Source organism: Orbicella faveolata, unplaced genomic scaffold (assembly GCF_042242905.1).
Source record: "Orbicella faveolata isolate gen_17 unplaced genomic scaffold, um_ofav_v1 contig_2, whole genome shotgun sequence".
In the NCBI taxonomy this organism is placed as follows: domain Eukaryota; kingdom Metazoa; phylum Cnidaria; class Anthozoa; order Scleractinia; family Merulinidae; genus Orbicella; species Orbicella faveolata.
The window spans coordinates 22,080,001-22,100,000 of NW_028301547.1; the positions used below are offsets into that span (position 1 = coordinate 22,080,001).

Below are 20,000 nucleotides of genomic sequence, written 5' to 3' on the forward strand. Positions count from 1 at the left end.
CGAAAGTTGTTTATAACTGTTGTGGCTACGGATGAGTGGGAAAGAAGTGGTGTAAAACTTGAAAACGTCGGGCCGACGTTTTCAAGTTTGACAATGTTACTTGGAGGAAAATCACTAAAAATCATTAATCTCTTAGAGATTGAATTTAAATGCCTTTTTGTCGTTTAAAGGTTATTTTGTTGATCAGTGAATGCAGCTTTGTCATTCTAGCATAGTTTGCACAAAAACTTAGAAGACCTCTCGTGATACTGCCCCTTTAAGAACCTAGGTAAACTAACTTCAGAGTAAACACCATTTACATGTACATGTAATACAAGAACCTATAATAATCATAATAATAACAACAACACTACTACTACTACTACGACTACAACTACCACTACCACTGCCACTGCCACTGCCACTGCCACTGCCACTGCCACTGCCACTGCCACTGCCACTGCCACTGCCACTGCCACTGCCACTGCCACTGCCACTGCCACTGCCACTGCCACGGCTACTGCCACGGCTACTGCCACGGCTACTGCTACTTCTGCTACTGCTACTACTGCTGCTACTGCTGCTACTGCTGCTACTGCTACTACTACTGCTACTACTACTGCTACTACTACTGCTACTACTGCTACTACTGCTGCTACTACTACTCCTACTACTACTGCTACTACTGCTGCTACTACTACTACTACTACTACTGCTACTACTACTAATAATAATAAACATTGATATTGTGCAAGTTCCACGAATATATGACCCTGCACATTGACAAAAGTAAGCTATAAAACAATTATAAACTAAAAAGTATAAAATGTACAATGAACTAAAACTGCATTGAAAACTAGATAAATAAAGAGTTTCCACTTATATTTTCCTGTGGTGTTTAAAGAAAGCATTCGATACCGTAGATCATGCCATCTTCCTTGATAAACTTAACCATTATGGTTTTCGCACAATAATAAACAATTGGTTTTCGTCCTATTCGCAAGACTGGACACAAACAACACAAGTTGATCCACATATCTCTGAAAAAACCTTAACGACTTGTGGTGCTCCACAAGCTTCTGTATTGGGCCCATTATTGTTTCTATTGCATATCAATGATATTTACACCTGTTCCAAAGAACTCAATTTCTATCTTTTAGCTCATGACATCAGTATCTTATATGCGGACAGAAACCTTAAGTCATTAGAATATACAGTGAACGCTGAGCTACATAATTTGTATGTTTGGGTAACATCAAACAAATTAAACCTTAACTTACAAAAAAAATCAAATTTCGTCATATTCTGTCCATATCAAAAGAGGCTATCCTTTCAACCTAAAATAAGCACATTTGACAATGAGAAGAATATGAACTTTCCCCTAGAGGGCAAAGATTACGTTAAGTATCTAGGAATATTAATTGACTCTAATCTTTCTTGGAAGATCCATATTGAGTATATCGCTGTAAAAATTAGTAAAACCGTAGGTCTCATTGCAAAATTAAGACACTTTGTACCTCTCCACACCCTATTACATATCAGTCTTTAATCTCTCCTTATATCACTTATGGATTATCTGTCTGGGGTCAGACCTATAAGTCTTACCTAAATAAAATCTTAATATTACAAAAACGTGTATTACGTTTCATGTACCTTGCAAAGAAAAATGAACATACCATTCCCTGTTTATTAATGCTAAGATTTTGCCTCTGAACTTTTTATACTATAAAACTTTATCTGAATTGATGCATGACGTTAACACTGCTTCTGCCCCAATTAACATACGTAATTTATTTACGAAAACGTCTAGTGTCCATTCTTACAACACACGTTCTTCTACTTCAGATAATTTTTACATAAAAGCTTCAAGACTTGAAATACAAAAAAAAGCCTTTTCAAGAATTGGTGCTAATCTATGGAATGAGATACCAAGCTCTCTGAGAGAACTACCAAAGAAATCATTTAAACTCAGAATTAAAAACAAACTACTAAGTGTTCTCGAAAATGAAGATTCCTTCATTGTGGTTCGCAGGATCACTTCTAAATTAAAATGCCAGTACCAGTAGTGAAAAAAACAAAAACCCAACCCATAATCAAACAAACAAACAAAAAATCTGTTATCTATTAAATCACATTCTTTTCCCACTTTTTCTTTTTGTTTTATTCACTTTCTTTTTTCTAACTTTCTATTTTTCTATAATAGTAATAAAAGTAATAATAATAATAATAAATCATTTGTAACTATTGATAGACTGGCCCGCCTAGACTAGCATAGCTATTCGCGGGCCAGTCCAATTGTAAAATGTAGATTTTAATAAGAAATAAAATGATGATGATGATGATGATGACTAGATAAATGTACAGATGCAAATAAATAAAGTTGGAGGCTAACTTGAAAACCAGAGGTTCTAACATATGCGGGTTTTTACCGTAGGGCGTCTGTATTGGAGGAAGTGCTTTATAAGTACTCCATCTGGTGGGTTTCCTCTGATCTAGTGGGTCCTCTGTGAATGCCTAGCAAAACACTACAAGAATTTTTCAGCTTATTGTTTTTTCATCTTCCATTTCAGTTATTTTGGGTCATATGTGCACTTGTATCAGGAAAATAAAATAAAATGGAGGACACTAACCTACACATAACATTATATCACAAGGGCTTTTGTGCCTCAAGAATTGATGAAATTTTGGTTTTACGACAAGACATCAAGACATCGCATAAATTATTTTTTATTTCATTTTTTTTTAATAATCATTTCTTACACTTACAACACTTACTACATCACTTATTCTAAGCCTATTTTTAAAATAATATAAAACAAATCTTTCTGTACAATCATACTTATATTACAATTATATTTAATCTAAAGAATAGCAGATGGAGGAGCTTTTACAAATATTAAATAATTTTTTCAAGTTTACACTTGTATTTAACTTTGTTGATAAAGTTGGAAAGTAATAGAAATGGTGAGTCATTCTGGAGCTTTTTCTTATAAATGTAATCCTGCAGAAAGAGGAGGGTGTAGTTCAGTTTTTTTTTTATCAAGGTACTTGAACTTGGAAAAGTACCAAAAAGCAGATCTTCAATGTTTACATTAAATTCAGAGTTATTCTCTGTATTAAACCTTTGTAATAATAATAAATTATAAATTCATGTGTCTGTCCACTTATTGACAATGAAAATCAGCCAATGAGTGAGCGAGAATTTCTGCAGTTATCGTAAAAAAAATTAAAATACAAGCTTAACTGGTTAGCACATTTATTTTTAAGTTAATATTTTAATACGATCAACTTGTTATTACAAAACGATGAATAAATAATTTTTAGATGGATAAAAGAACAATTCTCTAGAGAATATCAAGTGGTCAGTAATGGGAAAATAAACCGCCCAAGCAAAAAAGGTCTAAATATATTTTGTCAATTTGTCAGAATTCAAATATTGCTTGTGCTTATTAATTCCAAATTGAACCCGAAATCACATGACCAGCTATCGTACTAGTTTTTGCTAATTTTCCTCGATGTTAAATACTCTTCATGGGTGCTTCGCAAGTTAAAACAGAGCAGTCGCAGGTTTTACAAGGTCTCTGTTAGAGAAAGGTAGTTCAGATCAGCTTGAATTAGTCGTGTTAAGAAATTGTTGTCTCAGCACAAGCGGAGAAGTGACAACACATGAATTAGGGTGAAAAAAATTCAAACCACACCTACAAAGCAGGATCCTCGTACCTCTTAGGGGTTCTTTTCAAAGTTTCTGATGGGCATCCCCGTCCTTTTTATATAGGAGTTCTCCTGGGCTTTCAACGTGTCTTTAGCGGCACAGATGAACTTGAGAACGTTTTCAGGAGCATATTCTGGAACTTTGCGAAAGAAAGCCTGCCACATCAAGCAATGTCTTTTACAAGTGTGTCCTTTCCATTCTACACAAAACCTACTGTTTTGTAGTTTAAATACACACACTTTTTTGCTGCGTTTTCACATAACGTTCACACCAAAACAACAGACACCCCTGATGAAAATGTCCGGAACTCTCGATATGCTTTAAGGGTGAAGGCTTCTGAAACCATCAATATTGTTTTAAGGGTGGAATGTGGTGAAAGCAGAGACCGCTTAAGACCATGGAAGCGCTCATTTTCGTCCAACACTGTAGTCATTACGTGATTAACTCACTAACTCCTTGATTGACCAACTTCTTAACCTGTTGACTGACTGGACCCTTTTCTGACTGGCTATTTTAACAACTACCTGCCTGTTAGTCTTGTTCCCAGATCTCTTGTGGATGAAGCTTCGTCCACAAGAGATCTGGGAACGAGATTACCTGGCTGTCAGACTAGCTACAGACTGGTTTCCTGAAAGCTGACATGTAGGGCAAAACCTTTCTAAAACGTTCGTCAAACTTTGTTATCACTGAAGATGTGCTATAACCAGCTGTCAGATTGTTGCTTCTTTTGGGAAATAAAATTTGCACTAGATTTAATCAGTGCGACCCATCATTGACTCGTGAAGAAAACTCGTTGAAAAATACACTGAAGATTTGGAAGTTTCATCAGCTTTTTGTGCAGGCATGGTGGCCGAATGGTTAGCAGGCTACTCTGGACTCCAGATCGAACGGTTATGGCTTCTAGTCCTGGCTGGGGTCATTGCCTTGAACCTAACTCCCACAGTGCTTCTCTCCAACCAGGTGCATAAATAGGTACCAGTGAATTTAATGCTTGGGGGTAACCCTTGGATGGGCTAGCATCCCATCTAGGGGGGAGTGGAAATACTCCTAGTTGCTCTGGATGTATGGATGATTGCACTGACGTAGGCTTTTTTATTGACTCATAAGGCAAGCTGTTTGATAACTCATTAAAGTTTAAGAAGTTTTCATCAGCTTTATGACGAATGATATAAATGCATAATGCATAATGCATCCAGTATCATGTTCCATTATAATTATAAATAACAATCCTTTTTTCATTGACTCATATGGAGAGCTGATTGAAAACACACTAAAGTTTAAGAAGTTTTAATCAGCTTTTTGAAGATTGATATAAATGCATGATACATCCAGTATTATATACCATCATTATGAAATAACAATCCTTTTTTTCATTGATTGAAAACACACTTGAGTTTTGGAAGTTTTAATCAGCTTTTTGAAGATTGATATAAATGCATAATGCATCCAGTATTATATTCCATTATAAATAACAATCCAGTAGTATTACTAAATGCAACTCAATATCTATAACCAGATCAATTGCCTTCTAACAAGAAAACTTAACAGATCCAAGAAAACGTTTATTCTGAAATTATAATGAAACATAGTTCCTTTCTGGAGACAAATTAGTAAGATGTACATGGGCCTGGCACAAGTTTGAGCACATGACCTAAGTATGAAGTGAATGGCTTGGTCGCTGGTAAATAAATATATAAATATAAATTATATCCCATGAAAAGTTTTTTTGTTTGAACACTGCACCTCCAATTTCCTCAGGAATTTCAATTTTACCAACTCAATATGATCCATTATTACACAACAGTACTAATACAGTTCAGAGGACTAGTAATCAAAATCAACCAATCAGATTGCTCTACTGCCAGTCCAATATTCACAAAGTATTAGACTGGGCACTGTCTCAAATGATCCTGCACAATTATAATAAATTCATGATGAGTTTCTGGTAGTTTTATAGCTTACATTTTTGAAAGAACTTGCTTCATAAACGGGCCTCTAGCTTATAATTTTCTTTCAACTCTCTTCCTCTTCTGTTTTATTTAACATCAGACATGAGTATACAGTATGTTTAGTTGGCTCCCAATCAGAATTGCAAGCTTGCAGATTGCAATGTTTTTCAAGTCTGTTATGTAATTTTGTCAAAAAGTTTACGTGTACTAAATCTCTTATTTTTGAAATCCTCTATTTTCAGAAAAATTTGCAGAGTCAAACTGAAAGTCACTACCAAAGTTATGTAAGGAATTAGGTAGTCATGATATAATAATAGTGACAATATTGATGATGACGATGAGGATGATGATGATGATGATGATAATAACAAAAATATGTAGTAATAATAATAATTATAAAGTTCCATTACAAAATTTAAGAAACAAGAAAAAACATACTATTTTTGTTAAAAAAAGTATAAAACTTCAAAGCTACATAAGATGCAATCTGGTCCACAATTGTCATCTATCAGTTCTGTGGCTGCTAAGTCCATTTTTCTAATATTCCTTTTGAAACTGTCAATTCGACATACAGATCTTATATATGTGGGTAATTTTTGCCATAAATATGGACCTACTGTAAATATGTGATGCAAGAAGTTATTTTAATCCAGGGATCTACAGTACAGAAGTTAGTATGACTTACAGCAATGGCTATTTCTCGTATGACCTCCTCAGGCATCCTTCTGCCAGGTGTGCCATATGCTCTTCTGCGCAAGTCATGTAATGATGCTCTCACTAGCTCCATACAGAGCCAGACTTCTCCCTGGTTGATCAGATAATGGAATCATGTTTATTGCATGACGAAGAAAAAATTTCTTACAGAGCAATATCAGGCAAAACCTCTGCAACTCTGTTACACAACTTTGTTGACCAGTTATTATCAGGTTACATGTAGTGTGAAATAGGTTCCAGTAATAAGCCAGCTCATTCATGTTACGGCTGATTTGCATTATGCTCTTTGATTATGAGCAATATTGGTGCAGTTGAACCCTGTTAATTTGTGCCCTCAAGGGAAACAACAGTTCAAAATAACAGGAGTTAAGTTTGAATAGATATCATTATTCTTAAGGACTTGTGTGATGGTTTGGGTAACCAATGTGAGCCTTGCTTGGTCGATGGTTGCCTTCGGAAACCATTGCTCAATCACAGCTTGTGTTAAGTGTTCAAACCGCTCCAGAAATGCTAGTATTTAACGCTGGAACTGCTCAGTCTCCCTAAAGTTTCCATCATGGGCAAAAGGTTCCTTAAGAGTAACAAAGTAAGGGTGTCCCAAACCCCACAATAGGATACTCGGTGAAAAAGTCAGGATATCTAGTTGAATGACAATGCTACACTTATTGTTAAGGTAGAAAACTGAAACTGTTTTAGAGACGTGCTAATTTAAGTGTCAAAAAATCATTACCCTTTTCAGAACCAAATTTCAATTTTTGGGATTTCCAGTAGGACAGGTAATATCCTTGTTTCAGCCATGAGGCTTGGGTTTTTGTTAATGGAGTGTTAACCATACCATTATATAGTTGTTTGTTAAAGAAACAAAAGTTAGTTCTTGTAAGTAGAACAACTTTAATAAATAACACAACATTACAATTTAATTACCACATTACAAATTAAAAAAACAACAAAAAAAAAACTGCTGGTTTATTTCATCCTTCTTGCAAAGAACTTGCCAAAGCTAGTGACGTCACACACGGTCGTGTATTTCTCATTAGCTGATTGTTTAGAGGCATGGCATTCTGTTGTTCCACAAAATATCCATACCCCTCCCATGGAAATTCTTTTAGTTTCAAACCCCCCACCCCCACCCCAACCACCCAGGAAATTCTGGTTTGGCTTCATACTTCCCTTAAAAACTTTTGCCTTTTGAAAACCCCCTTCCCCTTAGAATTAATGTCAACCTTCCTTGGGGTAGGCATAATTATATGGATATGTTTTGGAACTGCACATTCTGCAAACAGACAGCAGTAACCATAATATGCAGACTACAATTTAATCATGTTTATAATTTAAACTTCCAAACCAACTTCATCTTTATAAACTTGATAACACTGCCTAAGATTGATCTAATGTGACTGGTGGCCATGTCATGATCAAGCAACTTAAAGCGTTTTAGTACGAGATGGTCTTGTGACCACACATTTTTGGGAGATTGTATACCGGTATGTTAAAGCCAGATTTGAAATGATCTTTATGTATGCTCTGAAAATTAGTCCTTTTTGAAAAGAGTTTCCATGTGACCAAGAAATTTCCTTGATACAGAATTCAATGTCTGGAAGAAAAATGTGGTAAGCAGTGTTTCAGCCAGAAAATTTTACTTGAGGGCCAAAGTGGCCCCTGAAGATCTTTTCTAGGGGCCAATCTTTTAGAAAAGGGGCCAATAAACTGAAAGCTACGGAAGGAAAAAATGCATCAGGGTACCAGGGAAAATAAAGCAGTTTATTAGGATCTATGATAAAATTTAATAGTAAGTGCTTTTTGAAGGGTTTCTAATCAATAAAGTTTCTTTTGAATCAGATACTAGTATGAAGGATCTGTGCATTACAAGAGAACAATCCTTAGGCCTACATGATGTAGTCAATGATCAAGGCTTTGCAATGCATTATAGGGCGATTTCAAACTCGGTCAGCCACTTGGAAGTTTTCCGATAAGAGAGAATCAATACAGCAAAGCAAAAGGACAGATTGACTTTTTTCTTATGTTGAATGTTTTAGAAACAAAGATCTTTCAATATGATTTCTAGGACATAATGTGTGACAAAATAACTGTTATTGATCATCAACACAGAGAAATGTAGTTGCCATTATGCCATACTATGGTGACTAAACCAGAGTTTTTGGTGCCAAGGATGAAATGCTTGTTGCATTGGCAACCGTACCGATCACAATTTCCAGCCCTGGGATGGCTTTTAAAATATTATGCCTGTGTTAAGTATGCAGTCTTGTAAAAGGAAAGGGCCAAATTTTTCATTTTTCTGGGGGCCATGTCTGATTGTAGCGCGGGATTCCTACAATGACGCGCTCTGCCGGAAACACTGGTAAGGCATACAGAGCAGATACCCAATAACCTCCATAGAGAAGTTCACAGAAGAAGTTCCTACTTTTGCACACTCCAAGTCAGATTGGAATCTGTTCAGACTTTGTAGTACAAGAAGTTTTAAATCATTTCATTGGCTCCTTTATCCATCTTCAATCATGAATTCTCTTGATCTTCCAAACTAAAATTTCCAAATTCCTTCATACTACCACTAGTTTCCCTTTCAAAACTAAATTTCAAAAATTATACCGTACACTGTAAGGGGATCCTGAGGGACACCCAAAAGTACAGTTGGAGGGAAACTATTATGTTAGAATTGTACATAGGGTTCATAAATGTAAAGTCAGGAATTTCTTATATTTCAAGTTTATTAACATACCTCTCTAAACAATGCACCATAATAATGCAGAAGATATGGACTGTTAAGGTTTGCTAAGGCATCCAAATCCATTAACAACTGCTCATATTCTGAGAAAGTATCAGCATGCCTTCTCTGTTTAAAGTGTATAATCAACAAATAAACTTTAAGGTTAAAACTTCTCACTTTCTCGTGAATGGCATTAAAAAAAGCAGCCACAAATGTCTATGATCTACACTTATTTAAGATGTACCTGGACTGCCATAATGTGGCCCGTGGGTTTATGTATCATCTGGTATGTCCCACCAAATAGTCCATGATGAAGAACATTTAACTCTTTTAAATCCTCTACACAGCAATTAAATACCTGCAGTAAATACAGAATGAATAAATTAAATTTTTAAACTTACCAGCTGTTACTGACAGAAAGTGTTCTTGGTTATGTTGGTCACACTTTACAAACATGTTCTTGCCTTATTTACACCCGGTCACTTAGTAATATTTATCACTTGAGTGAGCAATTTTAACCCTAGAATGCATCTCTGCTTTGGAGAGCAGGGATGGTGCAGCAGTGAGAGAGCTTGCCTCCCACCAATGTGGACCTGGCGTGATAACTGGGTTGAGTTTGTTGTTCAGGTTCTCACCTTGTTCCAAGGGATTTTCTGTGGGTTCTCCAGTTTTCCTCCACCACAAAACCAACACTTCTAAATTCCAATTTGATCTGGAAACAATTGATGAAGAGCCTGTCGGTGGGATGTGTCACTGCAAATTTCTCTTTATTGATTAATTTACTGATTTACTGATTTACTGATTTATTGATTTATGTATCATAAGTTATTTATATATTTATGTATTTATGCATTTATGTATTTATGGGATTATTTTTAAAAAGTGTTTGAGGGAAGAAGGGCATTGTTCTAAGGTGGTAATACTAAAAGAAATCAGGTGGCAGATCAAAAATTTAACAAACAGTGATTGTGTAAAAAGGAAAACTTAATAAGAATTTTACAAACCTTGAACAAGTAAAAATTAGCGATTAGAAAGAACAACATTTCAGTGACATTGTGACACCATTTTCAAGTTCAAATGCAAAAAGATAACCTGTCAGAAAATTCGCTCAAGATTAACATACTTCGTAATTACATATGCAATATCACACATATAGTTTTGCTTGAATTGAGTCCGACTGGACATTGAAAGATGGTGTTTATTCTCTAATTAGCAGCATTTCATGCACTAAACAATCGAACTTATTAATGCACTTCCTGACAACGGAAAAATGTCTGTACAGGTCTTTTGGAACAATACAGTGTTCGGTAATAACGTGTTTGCCAATGGAAGAAGACTGTTTAGTGTGTTCAGCCACGCATTGGTGCAATTGGTACACAACTTGCATCACACAAGTCACATTGAAATTTATAAATTACATGCTGTTGGTTAACAATACGTGGTTTGATCTCATGCACTTTTAGCTCTCGCTGGAGCTTATCACCAACAAAAACTGAATAGGTTCAATCTCTTTTTGTGCAGGTGTTGGTTGCGGGTCTTCAACTTTAGAGGCAATAAATGATTTTCGCCACTTTAACTATAATACCTGACACAGCATCAGCAGCTACCTGACCTTGCATATTGCTTGTCACTGTGCTGGTCGTATTTTACTGAAGAATGTGACCGTTTGACAGCAGTTTTCTCCCGGCTGAAATACCTTATCAACGCTACAGTCAAGTCATAATGTCGAGCGAAACTATTTGCGTGACATTGCACATGTAATTACAAAGTTCTTTATGATTATCATAACTTGAGCAAATTTTCTGACAGTTTATCTTTTTCCATTTGAACTTGAAAATGGTGTCACAATGTCACTGAAATGTTGTCCTTTCTTATGGCTAATTTTTACTTGTTTATGCTTTACAAAACCTTTGTTTACAAACCTTGCCCTCAATAGTGAGTCTCCCATCACCACGACTTCCAGGATGAGTGGTCCTGAAAATGCATGTAATAATAAGCAAAGTTTTCTTTTTCATCAAAATCACTTGTGATGTGAGCCTGTAGTACACATCATAAATGTTTGGTTTTGGCTAACTAAGCCAAGGTTTAGGATCCAGATTTTCAATATTAGGTTTAGTCTAGAGCACTAAGGTAAGTCAGATCTAAAAGAAGAAACAGTGAGGCTGGACCCAACCCAAAAACCTGAGGATTAGAAACAAAGAACTGAACTGTTCTTCAGGTCTAAGCCATTACGCCTTCCTTTTAAAGTATGAAGAGCCCACTTTGAGGCCCTCCTGTAGAGCACCTGTACGCAGAATATAAATTTAACAATAATTGGATGAGGCTTTTTACGACACAAATTGAAGCTTCATACAATAAAATATTATCGTTAGTAATAATATTGTCGCAGATATGTAACATGTTGTTCTGGAGATGTCAATTCATATATGTGCCCGCAAAACAGCAGAATACACCGATTCCAGAAAAAAACCGGAAGTTGCACCGAAACGAGGCTTAATAGCCCTTAGGGTAAATAAAGCAACATGGCAAACGAAGAAGAAAGGCCAATCTCTCATCTGATGATATTCCCGGCATCAGTGTGAGCGAAGAACATTGAAAAATGGACACTCAGCCAATCGAAATTCTGGCTTAAAAGTCGCCGTATAAATCAAAGAGGCAAAATAAGGGAACTTTTAGACGGGTATGTTTTCCATCCGATTGTCTCGATCTCCAATATGCGCAAAAACAACCTGCTCTCACCATTTTTATTGCCTAAAAGAACTTTGTTCATGGTCGGTTTAGGAAAAAGAATCTGAATGAAATGAAAATTGTAAAAGTTTACGACCCTGACCCGAAGAATACTTTACTAAAGCTAAAGTAGCTTAAAGTAGTAAAACTGATGAAGCAAGAGCTTGAAAGAACATAGGGAAGTAAATTTAAAAATTGTGCCAGATATTGGGAATATTGCAACAAAACACTTGAACAAATTTCCTACGGCTGATTCATTTTTCACTGACAACTTCAGTCTTCTCAAGTTAGAGAACATCCAATCTCTCTTCATAAATTAACAATCGGTGATAGAGAATAAAGGGTAATCCTTCAGTTCAAAAGATGCTAATCAGAGTATCAAACAAGACCATGATCTACTCGCCAAGAATGGTATAAGCAAGGGTTCGGTAGAGTGACAGCATCATTGCGTTACAGGGTAGGATGCAATCACAAAGCTGATTCATCAGTCAAATCACCAATAAAATTATCAGTGAAGTGTACTACAGTGTAACAAAGACTATCGGTCACATGCTATGAAAGATGGCCTAGAAAACTAGCAACTAGTAATGGACAAGTACACTGAAATAATGCATCAACAGGGATAGATGAAGGTTCAAGTAACAAAATGCTTTTTTGTTGTTCAAGAGAAAAGGGAAATTTTGGGGGCCTCCCCAGGGTCCCCCAGCTGGACTCAGGTTACAGCAAGTTACAGCAAGTTAGAGCAATCTCCATGAAATAATTTAAGCTAGGAATGTCATTGTTATGGATAGTGAGACCATGAAAGATTGCCTTATAAAATCAATATGCAAAATGTTTGACACTGGTTTAAAAGTAAACAAGAGTCATATGAACTTCAGTTTATCATGTACCATGTACAACAACTACTCTTTGTTGTGGACAGACTTTGGAATTTCCTGGCTATAAACTGGAAGTAACTGCAAATTTTTAATGAGCAAATTGCCTTGGACATAGAATGGTGGAAGGAGATGCTAAAGAATATTGAACAATTTATGATAAAATATATTATATATGAATTGGCTTACCTAATGCTTAGAGATGGCCTTACATGATGTGATTATTGCTAAAGCCAGAATAAATAATGTATATCAAAGGTCCAAAAAGTTTTTCCAGCATCTAATATGAGAGAATTCAGCTACCTCCAGTTTTCCTATGGTAATGAATATTTGAATGAATATTTCAAAATAGTTCAAAACAATTGGGAATCTATAAGATCATACAAATTATGTAGGAAATTCTCAATGAGGTCAAAATTATACACCAGCTCTACCATGTGTCCTTCTATGTTACACCCCGTGCCAGAAAATAGAACATGAAGCCACATAATGCACAATTTCAGTACGGTGGATATCAACAAATATTTAATTACCACTGATGAACAATATCATGTACTCTGTTTAAAGTCACTACCAAATGACAAATAAACATCAGATAACTTTTTTTTCTGCCAGTTTACAAGCAAATAGCTCACTATCCAGGGTTGATTAACAACTCTACACAACCTTAGTGGAGTTACACCCTCAAATATATGCATTCATGTCCAATACACCCAACTAGAGTCGATTCATCTGAGGCACTTGACGATTCGACTCGATTCGCACGGAGTCGATCCGCATCACCGGAAGTTAAGACCCGTGAAATAATGATACATAAACGTTTCTCGTTCTTAAAACGTGACTACAAACTTGAGTCGATTCGTGTGAGGTACTTAACGATTCGACTCAATTCGCACGAAGTCGATCCGCACCAGCGGAAGTCAAGACCCGTGAAATAATGATACATGAGCGTTACTCGTTCTTGAAACGTGACTACAAACTTGAGTCGATTCGTGTGAGGTACTTAACGATTCGACTCGATTCGCACGGAGTCGATCCGCATCACCGGAAGTCAAGACCCGTGAAATAATGATACATGAGCGTTACTTGTATTTGAAACGTGACGACAAACTTGAGTCGATTCGTGTGAGGTACTTAACGATTCGACTCAATTCGCACGAAGTCGATCCGCACCAGCGGAAGTCAAGACCCGTGAAATAATGATACATGAGCGTTACTCGTTCTTGAAACGTGACTACAAACTTGAGTCGATTCGTGTGAGGTACTTAACGATTCGACTCGATTCGCACGGAGTCGATCCGCATCACCGGAAGTCAAGACCCGTGAAATAATGATACATGAGCGTTACTTGTATTTGAAACGTGACGACAAACTTGAGTCGATTCGTGTGAGGTACTTAACGATTCGACTCGATTCGCACGGAGTCGATCCGCACCAGCGGAAGTCAAGACCCGTGAAATAATGATACATGAGCGTTACTCGTTCTTGAAACGTGACGACAAACTTGAGTCGATTCGTGTGAGGTACTTAACCATTCGACTCGATTCGAACGGAGTCGATCAACCTCGTTCCCAGGGTCTCTAATCTTACCGCCCTCTTCGCTCGCTCCAGGGGGCGGTAAGATGAGAGACCCTGGGAACGAGGTTGGGAGTCGATCCGCACCACCGAAAGTCGATACCTGTGAAATAATGATAAATGAACGTTTGTCATTCTAAAAACGTGACGACAAACTTCGGTCGATTCGGTGAAGCACTTAACGAAGCGACTCGATTGGTCGGGAATGTTTCCTGCAAAGTGGAATCGTGTCCCTTGCTGTCGATTTGTCATACCGGAAATCGATTTGCGTGAGACTTAGAAAATATAGCGCATCTGGGCTTTGAGGGTGGGTTGAAAATGTTGTCGATTCGACACGATTCGACCGAATCGACACGAATCGTATCCCTTGCTGTCGATTCGTCATACCGGAAGTCGATTTGCGCGAGACTTAGTAAATATAGTGCATCTGGGCTTTGAGGGTGGGTTGAGTCGACTCGTGTGAGGTACTTAACGATTCGACTCGATTCGCACAGAGTCGATCCGCACCACCGGAAGTCAATACCCGTGAAATAATGATAAATGAACGTTTGTCGTTCTAAAAACGTGGCTACAAACTTCGGTCGATTCGGTGAGGCACTTAACGAAGCGACTCGATTGGTCGGGAATGTTTCGTGCAAAGTGGAATCGTTTCCCTGGAAGTTTACTCGCGGTAGGCAGTAACTGGGGTGTGAATTTTTTGACGATTTGTGTCGATTCGCCCGATTCGTTGCGAATCGTCTTTTGCAAAGTGGAATCGTCTCACCAGAAATCGACTCATCATTACTGGAAATTAGCTGGCACATCAGCTTGCCGCTAGCAACGAAAGCAATCTGCCCTCATTTCTACATTGAAATTACTTCTGTGAAAAATTTACTACCAGAGTGCATAAACAACAGCATCTGACATGCGCTGTGTACTTAGGTGGCTTGAGATTAATTCAACCTTGTTGAAATAAACAATAACATGAATTCAATCGAAATTGTTCTTTTTGCGTAGCTTATTTCATGTGCAATGAACAAATGTTGTTATAGTAGACAATTGAATTAAATTACTGAACAAGCATAATATTCAGATTTGTGAAACACTTCATCCATGTGGGCTTTCTACTAAAATAGCATACTAATTTTTTTTATCAATTTGATATAGGGATTTATTCACGAGGAAAGTCCCATGTGCTTCGCATGGCAGTTCCAATTCAACTGCTTTTAAATGAATTCAAACCAGAAGATGATAATGAGGTACGTTGGTAATACTATCTGATCACAGACAATTTAAATTGCCACAAAATAAAGCTCTGGCATATTAAAGTACAAGTTAATTTCCATTATTCATGCCTGAACTATATGTTATTGTAATTTTTACACATTTCTGATTTTAATAGAACGGGTTTTTGAGCATTAAGTAATTTTGACGAAAACAAATCCCACCTTAACTACCAGCTGCTTTAGTAACAAAGTAGATCAACCCAAAATTCCTAAAAATTTAATTAAAATGGTAGTTGTGACCTTCTTCTATTACAAATTCCAGGCCATGACCAATTCCCAAAGTGGTTCAGATGCTCTAACAGATGAAGAGGTATGAAAAAAATGATCAGGATTCATAGTTGATCAAAACTTTCATTTAACCTGTACAATGGAGTAGGAATTTACACTAACATTATTCAAACATGTGCCATAATTATTACAACAGTAATTTTGCTGAAAACAAATCACAAGCAAAACTACCAGCAACTTTAATAACAAAATAGATCAACCCAAAATTCCTAAAAAATTTAATTACAATTATGGTAGTTGTGAACTTCTTTCTTTACAAATTTCAGGCCATGAGGAATTCCCAAAGTGGTTCACATGTTCTAACAGATGACGAGGTATGAAAAAACAGTCAAAATTCATTGTTGATCAAAACTTTTCATTCAACCTGTACAATGGAGAAAGGATTCCACTATCATTATTTAAACATGAATCATAAGCTATAAATATTACTAAATGCAATTAAAAATTTATTAAGCTAAACTACACCACATCCTCTCCATATCAAATACATAAATCCAATCATTAATAGTATTTTTTACAGCAGATATAAAAACTGCAGCAGTACAAAAAAAAATTACTATGACATAAATATTATAGTTCAACAAAATGATAAATATGCCTTCAATCAATAAATTTGATTTAACAAAACAAATTCTTTCTTACAAGCAGGACACCACTGATGGCAGCCTAGATGACACTGAGGCAACCAACGAGGGCACTGCCACGGAATCAGACATCAGTGCACATGCAATTGGAATAGCGTATTCCCTCGTAAACACATGCCTATCTCAGTTATGTAAGTGTTTTTACAAAAAGACCAAAACTTCCCTACTTTGATTTAATATTTACACGACATGTGTTATCAGCATTCAATACAGTCCTTTGAACTTACTAGCATAACAAATAGTGGCAAGTGAACATCAGAAACCAGCCAATTAAAATAAATAGCACCAAGTTGAATGCTAGATGGTCATCCATAGTTGCAGGCCATGTTTTTCCACCAACTAGAAATAATGTCGGAACTATGCAACTATACTGCAATTTGATTTTTAAGGCAATAATACTCTTTCAACTACAAGAATAATGTGACTATAATAAATTGATTTTTCACAAAGGCACACTTAATGACAAGACCCATGTACTATATGGCAGTGGGTCCAATGAGGACAAAGATACACCATTTGATATTTCGTCCAATGCAACAGATGGCATGAGCAAGGTGTTTGCAGCAATATTATCAACACCAGGACCCATTGTTAGCTTCTCCATCCTGGTTAAAAAGGGCGTGTTCAGGAGAAGCACCGCAAACACCCTCGCAAATAAAGAGCTAATGCTGAAAGCAGTGAATCAACTTTCACAACTTCACTTTGGGCACATAGAAAATTTCTCCATTACTTCCAACAATTCAAAGGTAGGTAACCAAGGCTACTATTTTTGACAAAACAAAAAAACCAAAACAGTTAATACACCATTCCATCACCTTCTAAAAGACCTAACTTAAAAAAATCATGAACCAAAAACTACAAGTTAATGCAAACGATCCAAAGTAAGCAAGAACAGCTCAAAAAATGGTACATCTTTGTTACAAGTTAAAACAAAATCCAAAATACTCGTATGTACTACAAACTGATATCATATCCGTACTAACTAGGTCCAATCATCAAGTAACTATTTCAATTTAAACAACAATAATTTCAACACAGCTCAAGCTATGAATAGCACAAACAACAGTACACAACAAAATTCAGTCATGTTATTCAGAATTCATTTTCTGATTTTCCCTAAACATTATTTTGTAGGTCTATTTCTTGTGCAAACAAGCACCACCAACACAAAATGAGGAGGCATTAGTGTTTTCACGGAGACTGGCAGATATCGGAATGTCTTTGCCACGATATATCGAAGCATATGAAACAGAAGATGATGAAAGGTACACAAATATATTAATTTATGTTATATGTTATAAGCCAACACGTACACTGTAAAGCAACATTGTAATTCAGAATTTACAAAGGTAACAGTTTATTATACAAAGCCATAATACTAAATTGTTGCAGCAACAACTAACAAACAGATTGGGGAAAGACAATAATCAAACCAACAATTGATTTCAAAATGTACATCAGCAAAGAATTCCCTGAAAATGCAATTACTTGTTAGGTTATGTCATTCAATGAGATACTATAAGGTAATAATTTTTCATATCAAGATACCCTGACAGGTAGAAATTTAAAAGCCCAAAGCCACTAATACAAAGTGAAAGAACAATAGAATGCCAACATCAAAAACAACAACTACAACAACAACAGTTTAATAGTAAATTGGCACAAATACCAACTAACATACTCAACTACAGTTACTACAAAGAACATATCTTGATACTTCTCTCTTTCTGGTCACAAACAGTGCAAGACATCAGGGAGATTATACGCAAAGAAAAGAAAGTGAAACAAATGGAACGCCTAGAAAACGACAACGCTTAAATGATGAACCAAATCAATAAATAGTAATTAAACCCTTTTCCATATTTTTACCTATAGTAACTGGCACCACAATTAACATAACGAAAACTTCCACAAATTACATTTTCATACCAAGTGAAACATACCCCCAAAAATTACATTTAGTGATTTGATTATTTCAATATTGAATCAGCCACAAATTCAAAAATGCAATAATCAATTGATTATTGCAAAATTGAACCCAATTGTCTCTCCAAGAATACGACTGATGGATTCCAAGATAACATTTAATATTGATTTCTTTGCATGACTAACAAATTCAATATTCAAAGAATCAATTCATTGTTGCAGTCTTGAAATGACTGACATGTTCAATATTCAAATAAGCATTTTGTTAATGTAATCTTTGGAGGTATGCTTCACTTGGTAGACTGTAACACTATTTGCAAGGTAATCAAACCAAGCAAGGCATATCACATATATAAAAATAATCAGCTCATAAAGATTATTACTCTGTTTATAACAACATAACATTTCAAAACAGATATAGGCATCTTCAACACAGTGATGTTGTGAAATACCGACATAACAATTATGTGCAGCCCAATAATTATCTACCCACCACAAGAACAATAATTGGAAACTCTGAGCCTGGTTGAAGAAATCACAAAAAAAAAAAAATCAAACAATTCTTAATGTGTTTTTTGTCCAGATATTCAGATGGAAACATTCCATAAACAAATGGCCATCCTTAAAAAAAAGGGTATTTTATGGGACTACACAATAAGCAGTTGTGCATCCTTAATAATAACAATTGACATTATCGATTTCTCGTGTATGCCTTATAATATTACGAGTTTATATTTCCTATTTACGATTTAATACATAGCAAGGTGCCTAATTTTGATGAATAATGCCAGGATAGATAAAAAGCTAGACCAGAATACAAAACTTAATCCACTATGTTGTTCCAGTTCCAAATATTACACCATTTATTGCATAGTTAATTTCAAAAAAACAGTAATTAATGAGAAATGGTTCCGTAAAAGTTTAAGTTATCTTAAGATTGCCTAGTTTAAAAGCCATTAAACGTGCATATGTCACTAGATGTTAGCCTTACAAATATAATGATGGATGTACAGCAAATATCCAATTACAACACACTCGATACACTAAGCTATCAATAGTGAACTGATTTATAATTTAATAAAAAAAAAAATTGAACCTCACCTGTAGACATTCAGCAATGATTTTGAAACAAGGGAGGCGATTCCTCAAGATTCGATCGAATCGTGTCGAATCGACAACATTTTCAACCCACCCTCAAAGCCCAGATGCGCTATATTTTCTAAGTCTCGCGCAAATCGACTTCCGGTATGACAAATCGACAGCAAGAGACACGATTCGTCACGATTCGATCGAATCATGTCGAATCGACAACATTTTCAGCCCACCCTCAAAGCCCAGATGAGCTATATTTTCTAAGTCTGGCCCAAATCGACTTCCGGTATGACGAATCGACAGCAAGGGCCACGATTCGTCACGATTCGATCGAATCGTGTCGAATCGACAACATTTTCAGCCCACCCTCAGAGCCCAGATGCGCTATATTTCCTAAGTCTCGCGCAAATCGACTTCCGGTATGACGAATCGACAGCAAGGGCCACGATTCGTCACGATTCGATCGAATCGTGTCGAATCGACAACATTTTCAACCCACCCTCAAAGCCCAGATGCGCTATATTTTCTA

At 36.2% G+C, this 20,000-nt stretch overlaps 2 protein-coding genes across 4 annotated transcripts in view; one reads left to right on the forward strand and one right to left on the reverse strand.

Moving 5' to 3' along the window:
* LOC149112440 (uncharacterized) overlaps positions 1 to 20,000 on the reverse strand; it is a 53,801-nt gene that overhangs the window by 24,062 nt on the left and 9,739 nt on the right. Inside the window, exons 3-6 of the mRNA XM_089290319.1 lie at positions 11,002 to 11,053; positions 9,324 to 9,437; positions 9,092 to 9,205; positions 6,326 to 6,445 (exon numbers count right to left, since the gene is read on the reverse strand). Coding sequence (XP_089146445.1) covers positions 6,326 to 6,445; positions 9,092 to 9,205; positions 9,324 to 9,437; positions 11,002 to 11,053 — 400 coding nt within the window. The remainder of the gene's footprint in view (positions 1 to 6,325; positions 6,446 to 9,091; positions 9,206 to 9,323; positions 9,438 to 11,001; positions 11,054 to 20,000) is intronic.
* Positions 15,041 to 19,479, forward strand: LOC110044080 (uncharacterized). Of its 3 annotated transcripts, none has more exons than XM_089290311.1 (7): positions 15,041 to 15,494; positions 15,784 to 15,831; positions 16,076 to 16,123; positions 16,455 to 16,584; positions 16,904 to 17,199; positions 17,588 to 17,718; positions 18,195 to 19,479. In XM_089290311.1, exons 1-7 carry the CDS (start codon positions 15,438 to 15,440, stop codon positions 18,289 to 18,291), a joined length of 807 nt encoding a protein of 268 aa, XP_089146437.1. In that variant the 5' UTR covers positions 15,041 to 15,437; the 3' UTR covers positions 18,292 to 19,479. The 3 variants fall into 3 exon arrangements, with proteins under 3 accessions (XP_089146437.1, XP_089146438.1, XP_089146439.1); XM_089290312.1 differs by having other exon boundaries at positions 16,458 to 16,584; XM_089290313.1 differs by lacking the exon at positions 17,588 to 17,718 and having other exon boundaries at positions 15,041 to 15,831; positions 16,458 to 16,584.

Excerpts from the sequence above, each read along its gene's own strand:
- LOC110044080 (XM_089290311.1), top strand. The coding sequence starts at position 15,438 with ATGGCAGTTCCAATTCAACTGCTTTTAAATGAATTCAAACCAGAAGAT. Across the intron at positions 15,495-15,783 it reads AACCAGAAGATGATAATGAG|GCCATGACCAATTCCCAAAG; the intron begins GTACGTTGGTAA and ends TACAAATTCCAG. Across the intron at positions 16,124-16,454 it reads ATGTTCTAACAGATGACGAG|CAGGACACCACTGATGGCAG; the intron begins GTATGAAAAAAC and ends CTTTCTTACAAG.